This window comes from Ahaetulla prasina, chromosome 4, assembly GCF_028640845.1.
Source record: "Ahaetulla prasina isolate Xishuangbanna chromosome 4, ASM2864084v1, whole genome shotgun sequence".
Lineage (NCBI taxonomy): Eukaryota > Metazoa > Chordata > Lepidosauria > Squamata > Colubridae > Ahaetulla > Ahaetulla prasina.
Genome location: NC_080542.1, coordinates 22072192 through 22098465, shown reverse-complemented (window position 1 = coordinate 22098465; position 26274 = coordinate 22072192). Strand labels below are relative to the sequence as shown.

General features: G+C 41.9%; 3 protein-coding genes and 1 long non-coding RNA gene across 17 annotated transcripts in view; 1 reads left to right on the top strand and 3 right to left on the bottom strand.

Annotated features, from left to right (window-relative positions):
- The window catches only part of CCDC106 (coiled-coil domain containing 106), a 74286-nt gene extending 61561 nt beyond the window's left edge, over window positions 1–12725 (bottom strand). Inside the window, exon 1 of the mRNA XM_058181748.1 lies at window positions 12604–12725. The gene's annotated coding sequence lies outside the window, so the exon portion shown is untranslated. The remainder of the gene's footprint in view (window positions 1–12603) is intronic.
- ZNF865 (zinc finger protein 865) lies at window positions 1233–13228 on the bottom strand. 12 transcript variants are annotated; one of them, XM_058181741.1, is made up of 4 exons: window positions 13108–13185; window positions 12671–12731; window positions 11516–11605; window positions 1233–5649 (listed from the first exon to the last, which is right to left on the bottom strand). In XM_058181741.1, the coding sequence occupies exon 4, from the start codon at window positions 5624–5626 to the stop codon at window positions 2672–2674; it is 2955 nt and encodes a 984-aa protein (XP_058037724.1). In that variant the 5' UTR covers window positions 5627–5649; window positions 11516–11605; window positions 12671–12731; window positions 13108–13185; the 3' UTR covers window positions 1233–2671. The 12 variants fall into 12 exon arrangements, with proteins under 12 accessions (XP_058037724.1, XP_058037721.1, XP_058037718.1 ...); XM_058181738.1 differs by lacking the exon at window positions 13108–13185 and having other exon boundaries at window positions 12604–12732; XM_058181735.1 differs by lacking the exons at window positions 12671–12731; window positions 13108–13185 and adding an exon at window positions 8755–8831 and having other exon boundaries at window positions 11516–12610.
- Window positions 12950–26274, top strand: part of LOC131197548 (uncharacterized) — a 27402-nt gene continuing 14077 nt past the window's right edge. The window contains exons 1-4 of one of the 3 annotated variants that reach the window (XR_009154982.1): window positions 12950–13039; window positions 16181–17497; window positions 18527–18632; window positions 20366–20419. This is a non-coding gene — a long non-coding RNA (uncharacterized LOC131197548). Of the gene's footprint in view, window positions 13040–16180; window positions 20505–26274 lie in introns of those variants that run through there. The other 2 variants (XR_009154980.1, XR_009154981.1) reach the window with 2 other exon arrangements.
- LOC131197545 (zinc finger protein 524-like) overlaps window positions 20593–26274 on the bottom strand; it is a 7111-nt gene continuing 1429 nt past the window's right edge. The window contains exon 2 of the mRNA XM_058181747.1: window positions 20593–24450. Coding sequence (XP_058037730.1) covers window positions 23293–24408 — 1116 coding nt within the window. The 5' untranslated portion in view covers window positions 24409–24450 and the 3' untranslated portion in view covers window positions 20593–23292. The remainder of the gene's footprint in view (window positions 24451–26274) is intronic.

Here is a 26274-nt window from a genome sequence, read left to right as displayed (position 1 = left end):
TTCTGGAGATAGAAGAGGAACTGTCTGAATGTTTCAGACTGATGCTAATCTAACTGGGCCAACTCAAAGGACACAACATGATTTGCCCCCCTGTGCTCAACCAATAAGGAAATTATCTGGAAGGCTGGAAAACATTTTAGTCTTCTTCCCGTCTGTTTCCCCATCTTTGCACTCTTCATCATACTTCTATATTTGGCCACCAAATTCTGCAGCAATTCCTTTAAGAAAGCATTATTAATAGGGCCTTTCACAAATATTGACACTACCCATCCCCTCCCCCTCCCAATATGCTGAGCATAAAGAGTGGTTAACTATTTTAATACTTCTGGGGGATTGGGGGAGGCTGCCTTAAGAAAATACCTGCACTCAATAAACTCCAATTCTATCCTCTACTGCTCAAAAAGCCTTTGGCAACTTTTCTCCTTCTAGGCACTGGACAACCAAATTTAAACAGTACATCTTTGGATCCTCATAATCATGGATTGCCACTCACCAGCCTGGGAACTATGGGTGTGAGCAAGTGGGTGGTAGACCAAAAGGAACACTAAGGAGCTTTGGTGCAGCCATCTGGTAGAAGAGATGCTCTCACTTTGCTAGAGTGGAAATGCTGAAACTACTTTCTACTGTACTGTCAGCTTCGGTTACAAGAGGGGAAGGAAGCGGGAATTAGCTGTGTGGTGTCCACTGTACACAAGGGAGCCTGTTTTTAGAACTCTTTGGTTGCATCTAGCAAATTAGTTTCCCCTCCAGTCTATTTAAAGGTGTGCTCCAATGTCTACAATTTGCTGAAGGAGGATTGAGGAGGAAAGGTTATTGGGAGAAGTCAGAGTTTGCAAGGATCTTTTAACTCATCCGTGGTCAGCATTCTCCACTTCAGGTGAAGTGAGGATCCATTCAGACTGGTGTCAAATATGTATAAAAGGGGGCTTTGCATTTCTTCAGATTTGATAAGGTGCTTCAGAGTGCTTGGAGCAATGAACACAACACCCGTTGGTGACTTTTAGACATCCCCAGCGGTCACACAATCCTCGATGCTGTGTTTGTGCTTTGAAGAACCTTTTTGGAGTCAAACCTGAAGCATTATACGGGACTAATAACCATGGAGTTACAAGGTGAGGGCAGTTAGCTCAATGAACTATGTGGATACACCGTGTCTTACTAGGAAAGGCTTACGGATCAAACCAGGGAATGCAGGAGAGCAGCTGAGCAGCCAAAGCATTGTGCAATCCCGGTAGACCCACCAATTAAGTTTATTTTTCTCTCACACACAGTTTCATATCCAACTTTCAGTGATGGGCAGAAGGAAGGCTAACATTAGGGAAGGCTAACAATGTACAGTCACAGCTCTCATTCCAAACCCACATTCCATTTTAGGGCTCAAAGTAAGGTATTATTCACACATGAGTTCATCTATATTAAGTCCAACAGATTAGGAAGAGTGTTGTGTTGAGCACAAAGGAAGAGAGCTAACCCAAGGGGGAAGAAGCCTAGCCTACTTTTGTGTTTCCTCTCTACTCCTGATGGGCCAACTTGAACATTTAGAAAAGCACACAATACAATTATCCCGGGGTTTTCTTCTTCAGGGGTGCATAATGGGAACAATATCAATTCCAAATGCTTTTTAACATTCAGTGCTCCCTAAATGTGGAAAGTGGCATGCCAGGGAAGCTTGGCTAGAAACCTTCTGGGCTCAACTCTTCTTTTGTAGGTAAAGTTTTTGTGAACCTCCAGTTGCATCATGAACTGGCACCGTTCTGGAGACAGGAGTATAATAGAAATGTTATGGCACAATAGCATTTAGACAACGGGTGCCACACACTAGACAATTCAAGCAGATTCCTTTAACTTTCTACTGTCCACAGCCACGTCTCACTACCTTCCCAGGTCTTAAAAAATTGAGAATTAGCCTATTTTCTTTATACATATGCAGAAAGGACACTAATTAAAGTCTTTCTCTCAAGAATGCAAGCAAGGCTTACCTAATACAGATTACATAGTTGAGTTTACACAAAAGATTGGTGGACATTCCTCAAGTACTGCATCGTGGTCCTTCCTGTCTCATTCCCAAATGAATGTATTAGGTCTAACATTTCTCTCTAGGTAAAAGGGGATTACAGGAAGCACCATCTCTTCTTGGGAACTGGAATGCCATACCATTTCCATTCCAGAATGTAGGCTTCAAGAGAAAAAAAAAATGTCATTCCACCATAACCTTATATGCTCCCATTTGCTCAGAAACGGGAAGAAACTTTCATCCCCCAAAACACTGTGGCCATGCTTGACAGGCAAAGGTCACTTCTATGATTGCTATCTCCATCTCCCTTTCCCTAAACAATTAGTTTAAAAATCCAGAGTGGTCAAGATATTCTGTTAGAGAGCTGAAATCTAGCAAGTAACTGGCGGCTACCTCTTGTTAATTATATATCCTATCTTTACAATTCATTCTTGCGTCTTTCTGGCTTGTCCTGCTCATGACTTTTATGATCTGATGACTCTTCCAAATTAGTGCCCAACTGGAGCATCTCACTGCTAACAAAGCACATCTTATTTTCTATTCATGGAAATGCCTTGCCATCGTGGCTCACAGAAACCTGGAACTAGTTTCATATCCCATTCTACAGTACCAAGATACGGACCACCCATTTTTTTTTCTGCTGCTACTATTTCAACATTAGGGCTGTTCCTTATGGGCCCCCATGGCAGCAAAGCGCTCCATCTTGTGAATGTGGCGGTGCTTTTTGAGGCCATAAGTATTGGAGAACGCTTCTCCACAGGTGCTGCATTTGAAGGGCCGTCCTCCCTGATGGGCCTGGAGGTGTTTGCTAAAATACTTGGGGTCTTTGAAGAGCTTGAGGCAGGCCCCGCATCTTAATTCACGCTTAGCATCATGGGAGCGTTGGTGACGCAGAATGGATGACAGATAGAAGAAGCTCTTGGAACAGCGGTCACAGCGGTAGACTTTCTCTCCCAGGTGGACCCGCTGGTGTTCCAAAAGGTTGCTACGGTAGCGGAAGGTCTTGCCACAAGTAGGGCAGCGCTGAGGCCGGGCAACTACATGAAGACGCTGGTGTTCTGCCAGACTGGATGACTGAGCAAAGCGCTTGTTGCAGAGGGCACACTTGTAAGCACGCTCACCCGTGTGAACCACTTTGTGTTGGCGCAGGTACCATGAGCGCAGAAAACCACGGCCACAGACAGCACAGCGGTATGGGCGCTCCTCGGTGTGGCAGCGCTGGTGACGCATGAGAAGGGCAGCCTCCCAGAAGCGCTTGCCACAGACTGGGCAAGAGAAGTGCCGCTTTTGCAAGTGTGTGCGACGATGCAACAGCAAATCATAAGCCCCAGCAAAACTCTGTCCACAGACCGAGCAAGCCAATGTGCGACGCACCAGATGCACATACTTGTGAGTCACAAGTCCCAGGAAATGCTTGAAGGTCTGGCCACAGATAGAGCAGGAGAAACGTTCTCCACTTGGCAAGGTCGGATGATCTTCATAAGATGGTATGTTCTCACCACTAGCTAGCCCGTTCTCTAGTGGGGCGACAGCAGCTGCTGTTTCATCTGGTGGTACAAGTCTCTCAGGAGCAGCTTGGTGGACAAGTTTGTGCCACATGAGATTCTCAATGAAACCAAAACATTTGCCACAGACATCACAAGGATAGGGCTTCTCGGCCACATGGACCTCCTTGTGGCTCATGACATGAAAAAGATCAGGAAAGCGCTCTCCACAGTCAGAACAGCCATAGGTTAGTCCCTCAGGGGGCGGAGGAAGAGAAGGGCCCATGGGGGTCAGGGAGGGCCCCATGGGTGGTAAAGAACAAGGCAGCTGTAATCGGTGAATCTGTTTGTGCCGAGTTAAGCTTTGGGGATAACCAAACACTTTTCCACATATTTCACATTTGTACGGTCTCTCCCGAGTATGCACTACATGGTGTTTGCTGAGGTGAAAAGATTCACGGAAACGCTTCCCACACACAGCACACTGGTGAGGCTTCTCACCTGTGTGGATCCGCTCATGACGCTTTAGTGTCTCCCGTCGCCCAAAGCCACGGCCACAGATCCCACAGCAGAAATTCTTGCCTGCCGCTGTCCCCACCAGTAAGGGGTGAGCACCCAAAAGGCCATAGGATGTTGGCTTGGTGTCTCCCTCAGAGCCTGTGCCTTGTGGGTCCTGTGGAAGAAGGTAGGCCCCTGGTGGCAGATAAGACAAGGTATTAGTTCCATCCTTGGACAGCTGGGCACCCTCGTGTTGGAGCTGCCGATGACGTAGTAGATTCTGAGGAGCCACATAGCCCTTACCGCAAATGTCACATTTGTACTCAGGTCGTGGAGGTAAAGTTCCAGGAGGAGCGTGAGTGGCCTGGTGCTTGAGGAGGTAGGAGGCATCCCGGAATTCTTTGCCGCAAACCCCACACTGCACTCGCAACAGGTCTGAGTGTGTCCGCACGTGTCGTTTTAAGCTCTCACGGCGATTAAAACTCTTCTGGCAGACAGAGCAGGAGAATGGCTTCTCACCAGTATGGATAATCTGATGCTGGTGAAGATGACTCGGTTTTTTAAACACTTTCCAGCACAGAGAGCAGGTAAAAGGACCTTCGGCTTGAGCTATGGCAGCACTGAGGGCAGATGTGGCTATTCCTCCAGATGATGCAGATACTGACTGAGGGTTGCCACTTTGGGTAGGAGGCTGGGCTGCTCCTTCAGCACCAGGTGCTGCTGTTATGCTGGCGGCAGCAGCGGCAGCGGCGGCAGCTGCAGCCACCACATTGGCAGCTGCTACATTGACTGCTGCAGCGTTGGCAGCAGCTGCATTAGCAGCCGCAGCATTGGCAGCAGCAGTAGCATCCTCAGTGTCTTTGTGACAACGGCGATGCCGGATGAGGCTGGAGATATGGTTATAGGTACGACCGCAGGTGGTGCATTCGTACGGCCGCTCGCCTGTGTGAACCAACATGTGTTGCACAAGATGGGATGACTGCTTGAATGACTTCTGGCACACACCGCATGGGAAGCGCCGATCAATGAAATATTTCAGTCGACGGAAATAGTTCTTGTCGTCTTTGCCTGCCTGACTGTCAGGAGTTACCGTGGCTGCAGCTGATGGGGGAGCCTGCCCACGTTTCAGGCTGCTGAAGATATGCTGGTGGCCAGAAAGGTCTACTATGCCCCACTGAGGAGTGTTGTAAGCTGCTGCTGCAGCAGCTGCTGCTGCTGTACTGTCAAAGAGAGGCTGACCTGCTGTTGGTACCACGGCTGGAGTACTGTATGGCTGCTGCTGCTGTTGCTGCTGTGGAGGTGGAGGTGGTGCAGGGCCTCCTGGTTCAGCTTTCTTGACTTGAATGGTACCAGATGAGGTGGCTGAGGAAGAAGAGGACGGGCCCTCAGCTTTGGGTTTAGATGTGCCAATGGTGGCAGGGACGCGGTCAAAGTGAGCAGGTGGACCAGCTGTTGGGGGCTGGGCGTATTCGTACTGTGGCTGTGGGCAGGGCAGGGCAGCAACGGCTTTGGCGTGTTCGTGGTTGTAGGCCTCCATAGGTTCAAAGCGCTGGTGGTTCAGGAACTCCAAGAAGTCAAAAGGGTAGCTCTGGAAATGCACACCCTCATCGCTTGCTGCATTGGCTTCCATCTCCACCCGGGAGGGGGCACTGCCTAGAGAAAGGGGACAAAGACTATAGCAATATATATATGGGATACAGGTTATCCATATCAGCAGCTGCACAGTGGCATGGTGTGTTTTCTTGTAATGTCAGAGACGCAGTGAAAGAAAATACAATAGACCTAATTTATTGTCCATCGGAAGATAATTTGACAAAGCCAATGGATATATAGAAACACATGTATCTTGCAAAACAATTTGGTTTAAATCATGTCCAGCTATAAATTGGAGGATGTCAAGATATTTAAATATTTAATAGCTGGAGCAGTAAAGGGCTGGGCAATGAGTAAGAACACACAGTTATAGCTAATTGGTTAAAGAGAGTTGGCCACCATGTGAGGAAATCTGGGCTATAATTGGAATAAAGGTTTTTTTTTCCTTGTTTCCTGCCTTTTTCCTCTCTGTACTATGTGTGCTCTCTGTAATTTACCTCATTATATTCCTGCTGTGTTGATTTACCTGACATTTGCCTATCTTATTTACTGTGTGTGTGTGTGTGTGTGTGTAATATTTATTTATATATAAAAATATTAAAATACTAACAGTGGAATACAAAACTAGTTCTGTACAATTGTTTGAGTTAGAAAACATTAGCTGAAGAAACGTTACAACAAAAATTCCTGTGGGACTTAAAAATTGAAACAAATCACTACAGAACTTTCATAGATCAAACTTGTGAAGCTAATTTTATCATGTTTTGTATCTTACAACATGCTTCATAAATATCTTCACAATTATATCTATTTCTCCTTTTTTCCAAGTTCATGTAAAGTATTAGAAAAATGGACTAGAACAGCATGGAAGAATTACATTTTAATTTAATATTTTGCTGTCTTAAAAGAAAGGCATTAATCCATCTAATTTCAATACAAAACTACATTTTAGATATGGCCTCAGCTTTTCCCCCCCAAAGGTCTTGCTTAGTTACCGAGAATGATGAGAATGGCCGTCCAAAATCATCTGGAATGCTCTTGCTCAGTCATGAAGCAGAAGCTTAATGTAAGTAATGCACTGAACAAATGATTCAAAGGCAGCCATGGAAAACTGGAAAAGATGCAGAGGGCTCATTTAGAGATTTCAGAAACCTCTGCCTCCTATCTCCCATAGCTGCTCTCTACAATATGTCTATGGAGATTCTCAGTCATCCAGGTCATGGTGGTCCCAAAGGTGCTTTTTTCAAGAGTCCAGTTACCTCTTGAAAAAAGCACCTTTGGGACTGTCTACAGTATGTTCTGCAAAACAGCATCTTTGTATAAGAGGAATAATAGAACTGCAGTCCTACATATAGAGAGGCACAAATGTTGCCCTTCCATTTTAAAAAGCTGAAGTATACTGATTTTAATTGTATTTGTTTCAGGACATACTTCAAGTGGCATTCCTAAAAGATCTACCATCCCAGGAGATTACGCCTTGAAATCAAGGCCTCTTTATATCACCTATTTAATGATTTCTATGACAGCTAACAATGATCACAAATGAATACAGTCAATTATACAAAATAGTATATTTGCCTATGGATGGGGCAGTAAAATCTTGCCTTTTCAAGATTTGTTCCTATTAAAGCAGCTTTGCTGAATACGGTACCATCAAATATGCTGGGTTAGAAAATCAAAATCCAGTCTAATTTAGTGGGCATCACGAGATAATAGAGGACTGTGGCCACAATTCAAGACAAAATGATTCCATAAAGATACTACACATCCCAAGTATGCATTGAAGACTTTAACAACTATAGGAAACACAAATTACAGTTTGGTCACATGGGCTGTACAGTATTTTGCATCTGATTTCAAAATACTGCTCTACTGTATCTATCTGCAACTCTTTTAAAAGCAGTCACCTCTTTTCCAGGAATCGCATAGTAGCTACAGAGAGCAGCTATGCAAGTCAGGAAAGGTGCAGATAGCTTCTATATTCATGTGCCTAAGTATTTTCTCCAAATAATTTCTAAAATGTTCCTCACTCTTAAGTGGACCTTTTCAACTGTTGAATTTGTCCATGAACTGAATGGCATATGATTATTTCTTACATTTCTGAGCTACTATACAAATGATCCCCTTCCTTCATGGAGGGAATATATGATGTTAGTGTTAATTTGATAAGCCATTCAGTACCATCTTCACTCATGTTTGTTAGCCTTGGGATATAAAAGGAGTCTTTTTCTTTGGGAAACGGTTTAGGAAGTAACAAATGCCTTCTGTGTCATTTATATGGAGCAAGCACAAAATAATGCCAGAGCCTACAGTAACATCACACATATCTTGTGTTTTCTTCATTTATATATATTGGTATAAATATGAAGAAATACTGCATTTCTTCATATATAGAGAAAACATACTATATATGTATGCATGCAACAAATGGCATGCATGGATGTTTCACATGCAGTGATTTACGTGTGGCTTTCATGCTTCTTGGATAGCTTGGTCTGTGAGCTAGATGGAGATATCTGCCAAAAAAAAAAAAAAGAGAACCTGGCAAAGCAATAGGATAGATTACACAGCCCAATGAAAAGGTAGAATAAAAAAGTAGCTCTGTGAAAGTTATCTACTTTGCCTTGCTCAATGATTCACCTTCAATACTTTCTTCAGTTAATTGTACTTAAACTTTACTATAAGCTGTGTCCATGGCTTATGTAAATAGAAAGGAGGGCTATACATTTTAATTTAACTTAACTTTTATTTATTAAGTCTCAAGAAATTAAGATCCCAAATTATCACTTTCTTTACCCTTTTCTGCACTTAATGAAAAACAAAGAGGTTGAAAAATGTTGTCATCCAGCTCTGTCCTACTTTATCAACATGGATGAATTAATCACATTTTTTCCTATTTTAGCAAGGGTACTGAGGTATAATGCAACCTCAGATGAAAGTTTGGGAATCAATCCCTGGGACTCTCAGATAGAAGGATAGGTCACAGCAAGAAGTGAGCAAAGGCCAGTTTCCTGAAAGGGAGTCTTCTACTACAAACGCCTTTTTTTAATGTCAAAAAGAAGTTGTACTAAAGGCAAAAAAGTAAAGTACTTAATGTTGTGCTATACATTAATATTGATATTAGTAACAGTGGGATTGATTCAGTGATTAAGGAATTGGACTGACATCAAGTTCAAGCTCAGTCCGAGTCAAATCTACTACAGCAGTGGTCCGAGGAAGGAATGCCATGTATAACTGGTTTTCTGTGAGGTATAAATCAAATAAATCAATTATATGATGCCTCATTAGGAAGAATTTAGGTTTATATTACATGGATCCAGTGAAGTTAGTTTGGAAACAACAAAATATAGTTAGTCCTCGACTTACAACCACAATTAAGCCCAAAATTTCCATTGTTAAATGAGACAGTTGTTAATTTTGTCCCATTTATGACCTTTCTTGCCATAGTTGTTAAGTGAATCACTGTAGTTATTTAGTTAGTAATATGCTTGTTAAATGAATCTGGCTTCCCCACTGATTTTACTTGTTGAAGCTTGCAAAAGGTGATCACATGACCCCTGGTCACTGCAACCGTCATAAATATGAGTCAGTTGTCAAGCAGCTGAATTTTGATCATGTGACATTGGGATGCTGCCATGGTTGGAAGTGTGACAAATGGTCGTGTCACTTTTTCCAGTGCCGTTGTAACTTCAAACAGTCACTATTTATTTATTTATTATTTAGATTTTTATACCGCCCTTTTCCCGAAGGACTCAGGGTGGTGTACAGCCAAAATTAAAACAATTCAATATACAAAATTAAAATAATTAAAATACATATTCGATAAATGGCCGAGAATTAAAACCGTCGAATTAACCCATACTAAAATACCCCAATAAAATTATTACAAAAAATCAGAAATTTAAAAATTTAAAAATCAAGCCAGTCCCGCTTGGATAAACAAATACGTTTTTAATTCACAGCGAAAGGTCCGGAGATCAGGTAATTGGCGCAAACCGGGGTGAAGTTCGTTCCAGAGGGTAGGTGCTCCAACAGAGAAGGCCCTTCCCCTGGGGGCCGCCAGCCGACATTGCTTGGCGGACGGCACCCTGAGAAGACCCTCTCTGTGTGAGCGTATGGGTTGGTGGGAGGCATAAGGTAACAGCAGGCGGTCCCGTAAGTACCCGGGCCCTAAGCCATGGAGCGCTTCAAAGGTGGTAACCAACACCTTGAAGCGCACCCGAAAGACCACAGGTAGCCAGTGCAGACTGTGCAGGAGTGGTGTTACCCAGGAGCAACGTGTGGCTCCCTCAATCACCCGCGCAGCTGCATTCTGGACTAACTGGAGCCTCCGAGTGCACTTCAGGGGTAGCCCCATGTAGAGAGCATTGCAATAATCCAAACGAGAAGTGACGAGAGCATGAGTGACTGTGCATAAGGCATCCCGGTCAAGAAAGGGGCGCAACTGGCGGACCAGGCGAACCTGGTAAAAGGCTCTCCTGGAGACAGCCGCCAATTGATCTTCAAACGACAGCCATCCATCCAGGAGAACGCCCAAGTTGCGCACCCTTTCTGTTGGGGCCAATGACTCGCCCCCAACAGTCAGCTGCGGTTGCAGCTGACTGTACCGGGGTGCCGGCATCCACAGCCACTCCGTCTTGGATGGATTGAGTCTGAGTCTGTTTCTCCCCATCCAGACCCATATGGCTTCCAGGCAACGGGACAGCACTTCGACAGCTTCGTTGGGGTGGCCCGGGGTGGAAAAGTACAGCTGAGTATCATCAGCGTACAGCTGGTAACTCACCCCAAAGCCACTGATGACCTCGCACAATGGCTTCATATAGATGTTGAACAGGAGAGGTGAGAGAATCGACCCCTGAGGCACCCCACAAGTAAGGCGGCTCGCAGTTCACCTTTCAAATGAACTGCTGCAAGTCAAGGAGTACCCGTAGTAAAAAAAAAATGTCAGGAAGGGCAAAATAAGTCCTAATAAAGTTACATCAGGATAGACTGAAAGTGGCTGGAGTCTTGTTGAATTTAAGCAAAGGATGAAAAGAGGGCTCTTAAAAACAATGTCTTCTGCAGCAGAATATAGAGGTCAACTTATGCAGGGTGAGGGATTGGAACAATATTTGAAATGTGAACTGGGTAAACATCAAGAATTATTAGTTCTATTTTTACTTTTTCTCTGATTGTTGGTAGTTAAGTAATATATACAGTTAGGCATTGATTCACAACCATTTCTTTAGTGACCATTCCAAGTTACAAGGGCATTAGAAAAAGTGACTTATTACTATTTTTCACACTTACAACCATGGCAGCATTCTGTGGTCAAGTTATCAAAATTCAGATGCTTGGCAACTGGCATGTATTTATGATGGCTACAGTGTCCTGGGGTCATGAGATCACCTTTTGCAACCTTCTGACAAGAAAAATCAATGGGGAAGCCAGATTCATTTAACAACCATGTTACTAATTTTACAACTGTAGTGATTCACTTAACACCTATGACAAGAAAAGTTGTAAAATGGGACAAAACTCACTTAACAAGTGTCTTGCTTAGCAATGGAAATGTTGAGCTCCAATGTGGTCATATATAGAGGACAATATACTTTATTGTTAGCTTCTCTTTGAATAGTTTAAAAAAACATTTCACTTCACTGTCTGGACTTAGCCATTAAAATCCACCCTTAAAAAGCATTGTGAGGAGACACATTTTTTTCCCTATGGCAAAATATATTTTGTAAGAAAGTATTTAAATTCTTCACTATTGATCAGTTCAATAGTGAACTTTTGGAAATCAATATTTTTGAAAATTATCTTTCAAAACAGAGACAATGTGTTTGAAGATATGAAAATGTAATGTAGCTAACAAGTAAATGAAGAGTAATTTAACTAACAATACAATCACGTGCACGCTGCATCCTGCAACAGAAAACATACATACTGAAAAGAAAATTAATGCTGTATAGAGGCCAAAAGGCTCAATCAAATTTTCAGTGATGAATGCTGTACTCCTTATTGCTCCTGTTTCATTCTACAGGTAAAAAAAACTGTATCAATATATTTCTTATAAACAAACAAACCAACATGAACTTTGCAGGTTTTCAGAGCAAAATTGCACCACCTTTTATTAAGAAATGCCTGAGGTAAAACAATATAAATGATCTCTTTTTAAAATGTTGCAGAGCTGTTCCCTGTAATAGGTACATCAAAGTCTAGGAAAGCTGGCTTTGAAAGTACACATAGCCTACAACACCATGCAGAAAATGGGTAAGAGGAATATATTGAGTATTTGGGCTATTTTAGCTAAACAGTAAATGAGAACATCTTGGACACAGCAATGTAGGACACAGCCAATTTAGTTAGTAAAAACAAAAAAAATGCAGTTTACTTATGTACTTTTCTGACTAATGATGTAAGGAGTTAAAGTCTACCATCTGTTACAAAACAGACAGAATGAATATGCAACATCCTTTTCAGTAAACAAAGATAAGGTGGGCAGAAAAATCAAGGTTAATAGATTAAAGCTAATAGAATATTGCAATACAGTCTTGTGGGCTGATTAGAGAGGGATATCTTCCTGCAACTTGTTACTGAAATATCCAAACTAGGGAGGTGCTGCTATCTTTATAACTAGGCTCCTGAAGAACGCCCATCTGAGTCAATGAAGAGCCAATGCCGCTGCAGAAACAGGAAACAGCTTAGCTTTGTTGCCTTGAATTATATTTCAGTGAAAATCCATTCATTCCTAGGAACCATAAGGCTTATGGGATTCACAGTTCAAAACATCCAAGCATTAAGATGGAGAGAGCTGCTATAGACAAAAGTAATTTTGTTAGACCCAAGATCCAATTAGGCACCTTCTTACATTCCTAGAAATTTTTTAAAGAGCTGGCAGACAATTAAACAAAAAAAAAAAGGTGGAGTTGAGATAACATTTAAGGCAAGTAGCAAAATCGCAACTTTCTGGGTAAAAGAGACGGTACAATACGTTTACAGGCCGGATGAAAGTATAATATGGAAAGTATTTACTTTATGGGAAAGAATATGGAATCTGGGTATCTTTTCGAGGTCTACGGCGGACCGCCGGGTGGCTTACGGATGAAATGGGAGGACCGTAGTTTCTTCAACTCATGGGGCGGCAGAATTTCGGGGCTGATCTAGGGGAACAAGTCCAGATAAAGGATTACATAGCACAACTTTCGCCGGGTCGGTGGGGAGAGACAACGACAAAGCGCGGGCTTTCGGTTCGGGGTGGGGAGGTGTGGGGCAGCTCTTCAGGTGCAAGGACCGGGCAAGAGGGAGAAGACGGGGTGGGGGGGGGAAGCAGCGTATGCCGGAGGGGGAGGTGAGTCAGGATCGCAGAATAGCCGGGGTGGGGCTGTTCAAAGGGAGCGGAAGTTAACCAAAGCCGCGCGCTGCGGTTATTTATCCGTGCCAGGGCTTTTATCTCGCCTTCGGGATCCAGGTACGGAGGGGAAGTGGGGGGGGGGGAAATATCGAGGGGCCAAGAGTGGGCTCCATGGTGGCACTCACCGGTGTGTGGCGCTGCCCCAGCCTCCTCCGCGCCCCAGGCAGGGGCTGGTCCTTGGATAGCAAGATTTAGAGTGGGGGGATGATGCCCCCTGGCCCTTCCCTTACCCCCAGGATACGCGGGGGGGGGCGTTTCTGCTCCCTCACGGGTGGGGGCGGGGGGGCACTGCCAGGCTGCAACTCACACAGGCCCAGCCGGAACCGGAAGTTTCCCTCCCCAAGCAAGAACACTGTTTCCTGCTCTGCTCCCCCCTCTCGTACCCACCGGCCTCTGCGAATTCTATTCCTTTCCCTGCCCTCCCCCCCCATCCCTCCGCCTCGTTTCCCAGAGCTCCACGCGCTTGCCTACTTACCCTCCCTCCCCCCCACCCCCGGGGGTTCTGAGTCGTCGCGAGAGTTGGAAGGTCTTCCCGGTCGCTTTCCTCCTTTTTAATATTCCCCCCCCTTTTTTTTTTTTTTGAAAAAGAAGAGGGCGCGAGTAGGGGGGCGGTGCACGTGCAGAGAGGAAGAAAGCCTTGCAGTCCTCTTAAGCGTTGTCAGCGGGTCGGTGCAAATGTTTGCGAGCTGCTAGCTTTCCTTCTGGGCTGTAAAGTAGATTGACAGGGAGAAACCTCAATAGGTCCAGCTCTGGGATTTTTTTTGGCCATGGCATGGAAATAAAGGAATGAGTAAATGCTACTTCTGTAACTCTTATCCTGAGGATACCTGTCGCTAACATTACGGGGCTGTGCATTAAATTGCTGGGAGCCCGGCTGTTTCGGCTCGTGTCTGAGCCACCGAGAGCTGCGTTATCTTAATACCATCACCACCTTATTATACTGTAATTATTTCCTAATAAATATTATTGGAACAGTTTACTGCCAAATAGGCTGGACTAATTATATCCTTCCTGTTGGCACAGCTAAAAGGTATAGTAAAAGTGATGGGAAATGAATCAAAATGTTTAGAAAGCAATAGGTTGGGAAAGATTACACAGTAAACACAATGGATTGTGTAGCACATGACACAGTAGGGCATTGTTTCTTAAAGTGAGATCCTGGGGTGCCTGGAGGTCACCAAGTCCCTCTTGGGAGTCTGGCAATCAGAATTATTTGTTGGCCTATGTTGAAAAATAATAGAAAAGGTAGAGTAGTAAATTATCATTTTTAATTTTAACATGATAAATATCAATAAATATAACCGGTACAAAGAGGAACTATTTTGAGGTCCTCCATAATTTTTAAAAATGGAAAGGGGTCCTGAGAGAAAAATGATTCATAAACATTGCAGCAGAGCGTAGAATATCTTGCAAATTGATAAGATATATAAAAGGGGCCGGAATAGCTCAGGCTGTTAAGAAGCCTGTTATTAGAACACAGTAGCCTGCAATTACTGCAGGTTCAAGCCTGGCCCAAGGTTGACTCAGCCTTCCATCCTTTGTAAGGTAGGTAAAATGAGGACCCAGATTATTGGGGGGGCAATAAGTTGACTTTGCAAAAAATATATATATATATACAAATAGAATGAGACTATTGCCTTATACACTGTAAGCCGCCCTGAGTCTTCGGAGAAGGGCGGGATATAAATGTAAACAAAAAAAAATGTATTTATCTTCAAGCATAGCACCTACTCTTCAGGGACCACATTCAAACTCTGGAGCCAATTGTTTATTTGGTAGGTTGGGCAGAGAAGTTGCCATTCCAAAATATCAACTTTCACTTACTGGATGAGCATAACTTTTACAAACACACATATCTGATGCTAGCTATAACCTGCTTTAAGTATAGGTTATCCTTAAGTTAAAAGCATTCATTTAGTGACTGTTCAAAGTCATGGCGCTGAAAGAAGTGACATATGACTGTTCTTTTCACTTATAATCATAGCAGCATCCCCATTGCCATATGATCAGAATTTGGGCACTTGGCAACCAGCGTGTATTTACAATGATTGCAGCATCCCAGGCTCATGTAATTATGATTTACATCCTTCCCAGACTGCTTCCAACAGGCCAAATCAGTGGGAGGAACTGGGTTGTCTTTAACAACCATGTGATTCTCTTAACTGCTGTGATTTGCTTAACAACTGTGGCAAAAAAAGGATATAAAATTGGGTGCCACTCATTTAACCACTTTGCTTAGCAATGGAAATTCTGGTCCCAATTGTGGTCATAAGCTGAGGACTACCTATAGCCCCAAAACCAGCATTGGATCAAGGAGGAGCAAATGGTATGGATGTGGACACAAATTTCATCCATGTATAACTACAGAATAGATTTGATACATTTTTCTCATGACTTATCATAATAGAAAATGAAATGGAAGAGTTTATATTGGGGCATGCACTTTACTATGTATTTTAATACAATAACTTTGCTTTGGAAATGATTAATTGTAAACAGACAAGATTCAAGAGTTGCTTGGTATCTCCTCAAAGTCTTATGTTTTACCTTGTTGAATTAAACAATATGTTGCATATAAGTATACCTATCCTGTTCATTAGTCTCAGGGTGAGAAATCACTATGCCTCATTGACTGCTAATGCCTATGATAAGGTAGAATAGAAACTTGTGCTTAAAAATTCTGACATCATTGTCACATGGTTTTAGCACATGGAAATTGACATGGCACCTTTAAAAAAAGTTAATTCAGGGAAAAACTTTTTTTCCCAGACAGAACTCAAATAAAGGCCGAGAAATAAAACATTGAATACAGTTGTAGATAAAATCTACCTTCTAGCAGTTACTGATGAAGTTGCAGTTTCATTAGCCCAGTGGAATTCTAGCTGGCTGTAAAGCAACAAGAGGAAACTCATCAATTAATAAGGGGGAAAAATAAGGGGGAAATGGTGTGAGAAATGTATGTATTCGTTATTATACCAAAAGGCCCAATGTACTTTAAAGGAATCTATTAGATGAAATATAACTCTATTACTACTTACAAAACAAGTATGTGCATGTTCTGTATTTTAGCATTTCTTTATTTACATACACACATGGTTTCTCTGCATATATTAATGAATGTTTTAGGCATATTTGAAATATATTTCATAGATTGTAAACATGTAACTTCATCTTTTTTCCCATGCCCCTAAAAAACAGGTATATCAACAGAAAGCTGGGTTCCTCAACACAATCAGATAAAACCTAACAGACATTTTGGAACATACAGTCAAGAGAAAAATGAGAAACTTTGGAAACACGATGCTCTACAAAAGAAACATTGTTCATTCCAAAGCCACAAGATGACAACTCCAACTCGTAGATCAAAAAATCTATCCAGCAGACCTCTGTCAGATGACAAAACCACCGTCCTCTCACAACCTCAATTTCAACCACAAATATGCAGACCCTGTTGATTTCCTAGCCAACTTTGAATCCATACTGAAAACAAACAATCTCAGTCACGAGACACAAGAGGACATCAGGCAGAGAATAGTCTCCAACATCCAATGAAGCAAACACAATGAAACATTAAACCAGAAGGAGAGGAAGGTGTTAAAGGAACTGTGACAAAATGAAAACATTGTCATCTTCTGGCAGACAAAGGCAGACTGACTGTGATAATGGACAAAACTGATTATATCAATAAAGCTGAAGATCTGCTGAATGACAGCAATAATCAACATCCAGATAGTCAACAACAATCCAATGCACATCACCCAAATCATGACATTCTACATAACCAGCCGCAATATGGAAACAAACTTTTCCATACATCAAAGAAATGTCAGAAATGGCGGTCAGAGTTCTACCATCACTGGGAATAATGATGGCTCACAAACCGATATAAACACTCCAACAAGAGCTGTCCAGAACCAAGGACGAAATATTGAAGGAAAAAAAACAGCAACGTTGTCTACAAGCTCAAATGCAACAACTGTGACCAATTCTGTGTCGGCAAATAAGGTGACAACAAAAAACAAGAATCCACAAGCACTGACTAGCAATCAACCGGCATGACCACAAATCTCTGCTCTTGACCCATACTGGCATTGAGGAACACCAGTTCAACTGGGACAGAACAAAAATCATTGGCCATGTCACCACAAGCCATGCATGCAAATTCATCAAAGTCTGGTATTCAATGAACAGGTCAATCAACAAACATATCAATCTGGAACCAGCCGAAGAGCCCATATAAGGAGCTGGATCAATCGGATGACCAACCAACGACAACACCGGCAACTTCCTCACCTGGTGACTTTCACACTATGTGACCAACTGACCATGTCACCACTTACGATAGATAAAAGCAGAAGGAAACTAAAACGAAGCTTCAACCGAAGTCCTGTTGAAGATGTTTGTTGCCTAGCCTTGTCACAAAACATTCAGAAGCCAAAAAGCAAGCTCAAAGAACAAACCACCGCACACATTTACCACCCGAATTAAAAATATTTTCCATCATTTCCAAAACAGGTATTTTTTCAAAATCTGCTGGGTTTTTGATATAATAAATAATATACTTTTTCTCACACCAGTTTTTTTTATTTTCTACCTGTTCCAAAATACATAAAAATCTGTAGGCATGATATCAAGAAATCTGGCATCTCAAATTGAAACATGTTTTAACTGGCACTGTATCTTTTCCACAGAGAAAATTTGTGAGAAATTTATTATGTTAATATTTGGGTATTTACAATAATTGACTGTTATACCCTCAAATTAAGACTCTCAAGGCAGCATACACAAATAATGCAATTATAAATACAGATAAAAGTATTTTTAAAATGACAATTAGAGCTTCTAAAAGATATCTCATTGCTATACATTTCTTTGTACTTTTGTTTGGTGGGTGCTGAGAAAGGGATTATAGAAGACTAAAGGCAGCTGTCACTAGATTTAGGACATCTCTATCTCAGTTCCTTTGGTAAAGATTTGGGCAATTTTGGGTGACCAATAATCAAGGAGTCTGAGAATATAAAAAGAGCATAGCCACCTCAAATAACTTGGTTGAGACAGTTAGGATTTTGCTTTATTTTTAATTTTAGGCCTTGTATTACTGTTTTTATCTATTTCTTAATCCAAATTTGGAGAAAACTGATGTGGATTTCAGCAATTGTAGTTTGTGGAGGCTGCAAGGACCACAAAAATGGGACTTGGGAATTTCTTGGGCGCTGGGGCCATAGGATTTCTATTTGATTTAGCATATGGTGGCTGCATGTCTATTACACTAATTGGTGACTGGAGCATCAGGCTTGCATCTACTACTGCCCTATTATATGTTTGTTTGTTTGTTTGTTTGTTTGTATGTATGCATATATCCCAACTTTATTATTTTTACAAATCTTCAAGGCAGCAAATACATCCAGCATGCCTTCCTCCTCCTGTTTTCTCCACAACAGCCCTCTGAGTGGGTTGGACTGAAAGAGAATGACTGGCCCAAGGTCACCCAGTTGCTTTTCATTGCTAAGGGGGGACTTGAACTCACTGTCCCCTACTTTCTAGGCCAAGAGTATCAAACTGGTGGCCACTTGGGCTAGATGCATCACATGCAGGCCAAGCTCACCCCAACTCCAGGAATGGGAAAAACATCGCAAAACATCACATGAAGGTAAGGTGACACAGCAAGTTTGACACTGGTGTTCTGGCCTGATGTTTTATTCTTTAGACAATATGTAGTGCAGGAGTAGGTAACGAAGGTAGGGAGCTTCTGCCAGGGCAGGTCACTTTCCCATTGGCTTTCATAATGGTTTGCCCACCCACATAGCGCTATGAACAAGAGCATAGTTGGAAGGTTGTCTTGTAGGTCTTCTAGCCCAATCCCCTGCTCAGCAGGTGACCCCGTACCATTCTGGCAAGTGGTTGTCCAGTCTCGTCTTAACATTGAAGGCAAGACATTCCACTGATTAATTGTTCTCATTGTCAGGAAATGTTTCCTTATTTCTAGGTTAGTTTTCTCCTTGCTTAGTTTCCATCAATTGTTTCTTGTCTTGCTTTCTGGTGCTGTGGAAAATAGGTTGATCCCCTCTTCTTTGTGGCAGCCTCTCGAATATTGCAAGACTGCTATATCATATCACCTTTAGTTTTTCTTTTCACTAGATTAGACATATCCAATTCCTGCAACAGTTCTTCATATGTTTTAGTCTCCAGGCCCTTCATCTTTAAAGCTTAGTCTCTTTTTTATGTAAGTAAGTCTCTTCTGGGATCAGGAGGAAGCCCTTGCAAGTATTTTTTTTCATACATTGTCTCTCTCACATCAAAATTCAAAAAGAGCTCAAATAGAGAATTATCCATAAGGACCAGGTATGGATTGGGCCAGCTGTTAAACAGATGTTTTGGACCACTTTTGTGAGAAACAGCTGGCGTGAATGAAATCATTTCCAGTGTCTAGCACTAAGCTGAGTGCAGAATCCTGCATCCATTATTTTGTTTCTCTGCTTTTTGGCTGAACATATTGCTGCAGCTAAGAGAAAAAAGCCAGGAATGAGATAGTATTTTTTAAAATCCTCCTGCAGCTTTCATAACACCCGAGGTCTTAAGGCCTTTCTTAACAAAGATTCTGCTTGGAACACATCAACTCCGTGCTCAAGGTGGTCTCCATGGCAACAAAGATAACTTGGAGGCCTGGGCAACAAGAGAGCCCTGGAGGTAGTTCAAGGCAAAAGCTGGACTCCATTCTTCACACTCAGATGCTGTTTGCCGTGTGTGCGCGCGCGTGTGTGTGCAAGGGTGTAGCAGAGTCACAGCTTATTTGATGAAAAAAGCAGCAATAATATTGGATGGAAATATTGCAAGGTAGACAGTGTGCCTTCAAAGAAGTGTTTAATGTTGTGGGCTATTCAGGCTTCAGAATTTCACTTATTTCCATCTCTGGTGGTACTAGGCCCAAAAAACAATCAAGGAATTGAGCTTTTATATGATCACTGCTGGAAAATGTGAAACGTTCATTTGCCTTATTTACTGGTTAGAGAGAAAGATGCCAGTGCCAAATACAATTCCTTGTGGTAGAATGTAAAGTGTTATAATTTCTCACAGAGGGAATTTGCAACATGCTTTCCCCTTCCATACCATGCCAAATGAGAATAGAAATGGCCTTGATAACATAGGAACTGCTGACATAATCAACATTATTTTAACAATAATGTTAAAATCTTGACTTTTTATACACAAGGACATGATTTGGGCCCTCCTCACAAAATGGAAAGAGGAGAGACCTTTTTGTGAATAGACGTGTTGCTCATTTGAATGTGCTAATCTGAGGTTCTCTTACGCGATGACACTTGTACTTGTTTTTGAGAAGCTTATTTGTACAGAATTCTCCTGCTTCCTGTTCTGTATTTTCAGCTTTTGGTACAAGAAGTAGTTGTGACTTCAAATGGAGTTTTGGAAATGTAAAAAGTAAGTAAATAAAGAATTCACAGTCCTTTCTGTATAAATTGCATATGTCAAGTCACTTCATAAAGCCTTCTGCTTGGCAAAATAAGAGACTCAAGGACATTTGTTTGATGCTACAAATATCTACCCCAACTCCTATAACTCCTCCTTTATCATCACTCTAGGTCCATTTCAGACAAGCATTTGAACGTAACCTAAATCTTTCTGACAGCCATTCTGCGTTATGAAGCATTTGTGGCTCACATTGTGAATTAGGCTGTCACTCTGTTTTCAGCAAACCATAATCTGAAATGCTTTGCCGTGCTGTGGAAATGAAATCGCCATTTTGCAAAGAAATGGCTTGTAATGTTGAACAAATACCACACAAGTTCAACTCAAGTTCTTCCTGCATATATTACTGTTTAGGTGCAAATAAAAACTTATTAAAAAGGAAAAAGCATTGGCACGAACAACACATATCTATGGATAAAACGGAGATTCAGTCTGTAAATAGGATTGCCCACAAAGAATAGTAGCAGAAAATGACAGCTATTTCTAATCAAATATTACAGACAATATCTGTCTGACCTTACATACAGGAATGTTCGCTGTTCAGTATTGTGCATGGGTAGATTTGAGAGTCTATAAAATGCAAGCCTTAAAAGGAAAAGAACCTATTCTTTAGAAAAAAATTGCAGACCAATACTTGCATTTCTAAAACACATATACATTAAGTACAGGTTTCGTGATTCAGTGTATTCTTGTTTCTATTTTGCACAAATTATCTTTTTCTTGTATCAAAAGCCTAATGCTTTTAATAGAAGAGTCCAATTCTCCCTCAGAAAGACTGAGATCCTACACTTAAGAGATAGAATGCAACAGCATGCACTTAGTCTCATGGAAACGGCATTATAGGGGCCAGAATAGCTCAGGCTGTTACGAAGCCTGTTATTAGAACACAGTAGCCTGCAATTACTGCAGGTTCAAGCCCGGCCCAAGGTTGACTCAGCCTTCCATCCTTTATAAGGTAGGTAAAATGAGGACCCAGATTGTTGGGGGGGCAATAAGTTGACTTTGTAAAAAATATACAAATAGAATGAGACTATTGCCTTATACACTGTAAGCCGCCCTGAGTCTTCGGAGAAGGGCGGGATATAAATGTAAAAAAAAAAATTATCAAGCATACATTTGGTCCAGGAAGCCTTAAATATGTTTTGACCAGTCAAAACACTTCCATCACCATTTTTATTTCTTACTTCATGATTGGACCAGTGACAGCAATTAACTAAAATAGCCAGACAGCCCTTATTTTTCCCTTATTTTTCATTATTCCCTTATTTTATTATTCCCTTATTTTTCATTATTCAAAAATGTGCATGTAAACGTATACCCCCTGGCTTCTTTTTAATCTGCTTGACTTTAAAACTTAACATTATAGAAAAGATTTCCAGGGTGTTTTGAAGGGGAATAGGGAGCTATTTGTAATGCAAAGCTGCCATAAACTGTGAGAATCTCAAAATTTTGACTGCAAATATTGTTCAATAAATAAAACCCCAATGTTTCCCCCATTACATAAAACATAAATATTATTTGCAATCGAAACATTGAGAATCTCGCAGCTTGTGACAGCTTTGAATTAAAATAGCTTCCTGTTTCCCTTCAAGGAACCTTGGAAGTACAATTCTGTTAAAGGGCTAGGTTAGGAATTCATAATGCCATCGGCAACATTTTCCTCTAAGAATAATCTTTCAGATCTGTTTAGGATGAGACACGACAATGTAAATTAGTGCTTCCATTGAAGTGCTAACATAACCGCCTTGCTCATTTTTTGCCTGAATACCATCATTCTGGATCGGATGAAAAGAGTTATATAAAAGTGATTTTGATTGATTCCAATGAATTCAAAGTTGGTGTAAAGATCCAGCTGCAGAGAAAAGGCTTCTTTACAAGGAAGGAATGCCTGGATGCAGATTATTTCATCCTGTGTTGCCTTTTAATTCTTCAGTTTTTCGAAAGGATGTATGTAAGGTGACTCTCATCCTGTCCCTGAAGATTTTGTTTGTTCCTTAAATATAAAAGGAAAAAGAAAAGTTGTACAGACATGTGCATCCAGGTTTATCTTTTCCTGCTCTCTCAAGCTTTAATTTTCCTAAACAAGAGCCCTCCAGAGGTTTTGGCTGCCAAAATCACTGGAAGAAATATGGAAATTAAAGTGGATAATTTTAGAGGACACAAGGTTAGCTCTAGGCCCAAGCTATAGCTACAGGCTATTGAGAGTGGAGAGAGAGAGGTCTTAAACCCTCACCTTGATTAAAGTGGAATAGGAAGAAAGGAAAAAAGACAGCACTATTTTGCATATGTTAATTCATTGAAGTGTTTGCAAAGGGAATATGCCCCTTTGCATTGATATGGATTTTAAAGGAAAACAAAACAAATAGCAGCTCAGGTGTGTGGGGAGAGCAATTCATTTTACAGAGGATCATCATGTATCAATATTTTGTTTGGTACAATGGTGAGAGGAACACAATTCTCTCTGTACCTGTTCCTGTTCTCTTCAGGAAAGCACAGAAAATTTAGGAAAACAGTATTCTTGGTTTCATTTCCACCTACAAAAGAATTAATAACATGAAATGTTCCCCTATCTTCATAGCAGCTCTGGATATCGTTGAACGGGAGCAGCCTTGATTCCCTGCCACCAGTAGCCTTCTCTAGTCTTTGGTGATGCCCATACAGTGCTATTGAAGGGCTTTAATACTGTAGAACAGTTCTAGAAGATACTTCCTTTAGTTTCATGTCCTTTCATACAGAGAAAATGTTTCAATCCAACAGATAACTGCAGAACAAACTTATCTGCAGATCCTTCAGTGTCCTGGTCTGTCTCCCCCACTTCTGCATGTTTACGGGGGTTGAATCTCAAGTTTGTCTTTATCTTTGATGTGCTCCATCTGTAATATCTGTGTCATGGCTCCAGGCAGGCTTCCCACCTGCCTTTCTGAAGCTTCCCTCCAGTGATTCCCACCCTCAACCCAGTCTTCCACTGGTTCACTGCTCCAGCCACTCCCAAGCTCCTCTCTGGCCCAATCCCCACTTCCTACCACCATTTCTGATTCCCAGTCCCCTGCCGTAGTCCAACTGCCCCCTCCTTCCTCCACAGAGCGCTGGTAGTAGGTCTCACGGGCATGTTTGCGCTTGGCATGTCGGCGGAGGGTATTCCGTTCTGTAAAGCGCAGTCGACAGATCTGGCATTGATAGGGCTTCTCCCCAGTATGGACCCGCTGGTGACGCAACAGTTCACCGGATTCCCGGAAACCCTTGCGGCAGACGGGGCAGCTGAAAGGGCGCTCACCGGTGTGGATGTGTTTGTGCCGCTGAAGGTGGGAGGAACGCTTGAAGGCCTTGCCACACTCGCGGCATATATACGGCTTGCTCTCTGAATGGGTGATGCTGTGGCGCTCCAGGTCAGACTGGTAGAGGAACGTCCGCAGGCAAATGGGGCAGAAATACAGCTGTCGTGGTGGTGGAGCAGAAGCCAGCAACTCGGGCTCCGAAGACTGCATTTGTCCAGCCAGCTCCACTTCCTCTCTTGACACAGTGTGGGGCACCCCTTCTGCATCAATCAGCACCAAGGATCCCTCGTCACTGGCATCTCCTCCTGCTGGACCCAGGTGCTTAGAGTTTGGAGTAGAGGTTTGTGTGTTTGACCTTCCTCCCCTGTGTCTAGTCAGTGCAGAATGCAGCTTGGGACCCCACAGAGCAATGCTGTAGATCTCAGGCGGCCTGTCTTCCATAGCCACTTGGTGCTGCGTGACATCACTGCTGAGTGGGGCCTGCGTACAGTGGTCCCAAGGTGCTGGAGGGCAACTTTCTATCACCTGGTTCTCAAGCCTGTTGCCACCATGGTTTTCCAGTCTCGGCCAACTACTCTCTCCTGGCACCAATACCCGAGTCTCTGCCTGCAGCTCCGCTGGATGCCCATCACCCCTGCTGACATGCCACCTGTGAGATGGCTCCATTGGGCACCAGGAACAAGAGTGCAATCAGCTACAGGGACATCGCTGCAGAAATGGGAGAACAGTAAGAGCTATGAGGAAGTACGCCCACCCATGAAATGCACATAATCACTTTAACACACTGTCATGAGAATACATTCAAAATAATCCATCCAGAATTAAAGTGATAAAAAAACACCAAAGCAGCTAACAGCCCAGTAATACCAAATTTAACTAAGGCTCAGTGGGATTTACTTTTATGTAAAACTTGCTCAAGACTCTGCCAGATCATGCCTTGTAAACTAATCAACTTAAATTCTTCAGCCTTTTTATGGAGTATGATGCTTGCTCCAAAATGAGTTAAAATAAAAACTAAATCTTTTATTATTTACATGTAGAATTCTTTCAAAATGCCTAGAAAACTGTTGGCCTGGCAATGCACACAAGCATAGATACAACTGCCTGGTATTATGTGTTTAGATATTTTCTTGTAAATGCAAATATCTGTGTGTGAATATTTCCCTTATAAGCTGAACTCTAAGCACCTGCAGCACATGGGAACACAAGATATTTGCATGAACATCTGTGATTTGTTATTATATCCACAAGAAAGATTTTGTTTATCATACAAACTAATCTAGAGAACAGTAGTGGTTAAAGGTACTAGATTAGAATCTGGGAGACGACTCCTACTTCAGACATGAAAGCCAGCTGGGTGACTTTGGACCAGTCTCTGTTTCCCAACTTTGGGGAAAAAAATACTGACAAACCATTTCAGAAAAAAATATTTACTAAGAAAAGTGCAATACTTTTTCTTGTATTCACCAAGAGCCAGAGCTGGTTTGATGAAGCATAACTTTTGTACCATAATTTTGAATTATCATTTTCATAATCAGTTTGTGCAAGAAAATGGTTGATTCTTCTCCCCTTTTGAAGTGTGTTGATGGGTAAAGTAAGGATATAAGGTTGTGTTAAGCATTGTAAGGAAGTAGAGCAGAGAGCTATTTCAAGTAAAATGCAAGGAATACAAGCCCCATTATCCAGAGGCAGGAATAGAGGCAATTTGCAAAATATATTTATATAACTCTGGCTTACTTTCTTCTCTTTACACTGCACAGCTTGTGCACACATTATACTCTACAAAATGTGCCACACTTTTGCAAGCAGAATATAGTAGTTTACAGATGCTATAGTGGTGTAGACATTAAATTTGTGTCCTAATTCTTGAAAGTTCTAATTCTCAGAAATGTTTGGAGGGTACCAACTCTTCCCAAATAGCAAAGGTTGTCATTTGCAAAGATTCTCTGGCATATCTGGTCTTTGCATTGTTTTGATTTAGTCCTTGTACATAGTAGATGCTTCTCAAAGCTCTAATCAGAGGCTAAATCAAAGGGTCAAGTTTGAAGCTCCTTCTCCTTTGAAGTCTAATTTCAAACAGCCACCCTTCCTGCCCTCAACTGGAATATCCGCACTATACATGTTTTGTAATATAATAAATGCTGGATTGAAGCTTAGGAGATCTATCTTTCAGTCCAGCCTACCTTGCAAAGTTATTATGAAAGTAAAATAGAAAACTCCCCTTTGCACCAACTTGAGCTTTTAAAGGAAAGACAGGATATGCATTTTTACACAGTCTTTAAGTATCTATTAATAACTTCAGATGCTAGTACTGAAATGCCGCCTGGAATTGTAAGCTGCATTCAATTTGAAATGTATCAGATTTAACACTTAATTTTGAACATTTCAGTCACTTTAAGAATAAAAAAACCACCCTGTCTTAATTTTAGGTGATTAATCTTAAATCATGCTGTGAAGTTGTGAAATGCATTCCTTTGCACTTTTCTAAATGAGCACACACTAAAATCCTGCAGCAACCATTTTTAGAAATAA

Coding starts and splice junctions, on each gene's coding strand:
- ZNF865 (XM_058181730.1), bottom strand. CDS start 10,936: ATGCCAGTTGCCAAGCATCTGAATTTTGATAACTTGACCACAGAATGC. Junction 5,650..10,878: donor CACAGAATGCTGCCATGGTT/GTAAGTGTGAAA, acceptor CCCTTTCTCTAG/GCAGTGCCCCCTCCCGGGTG.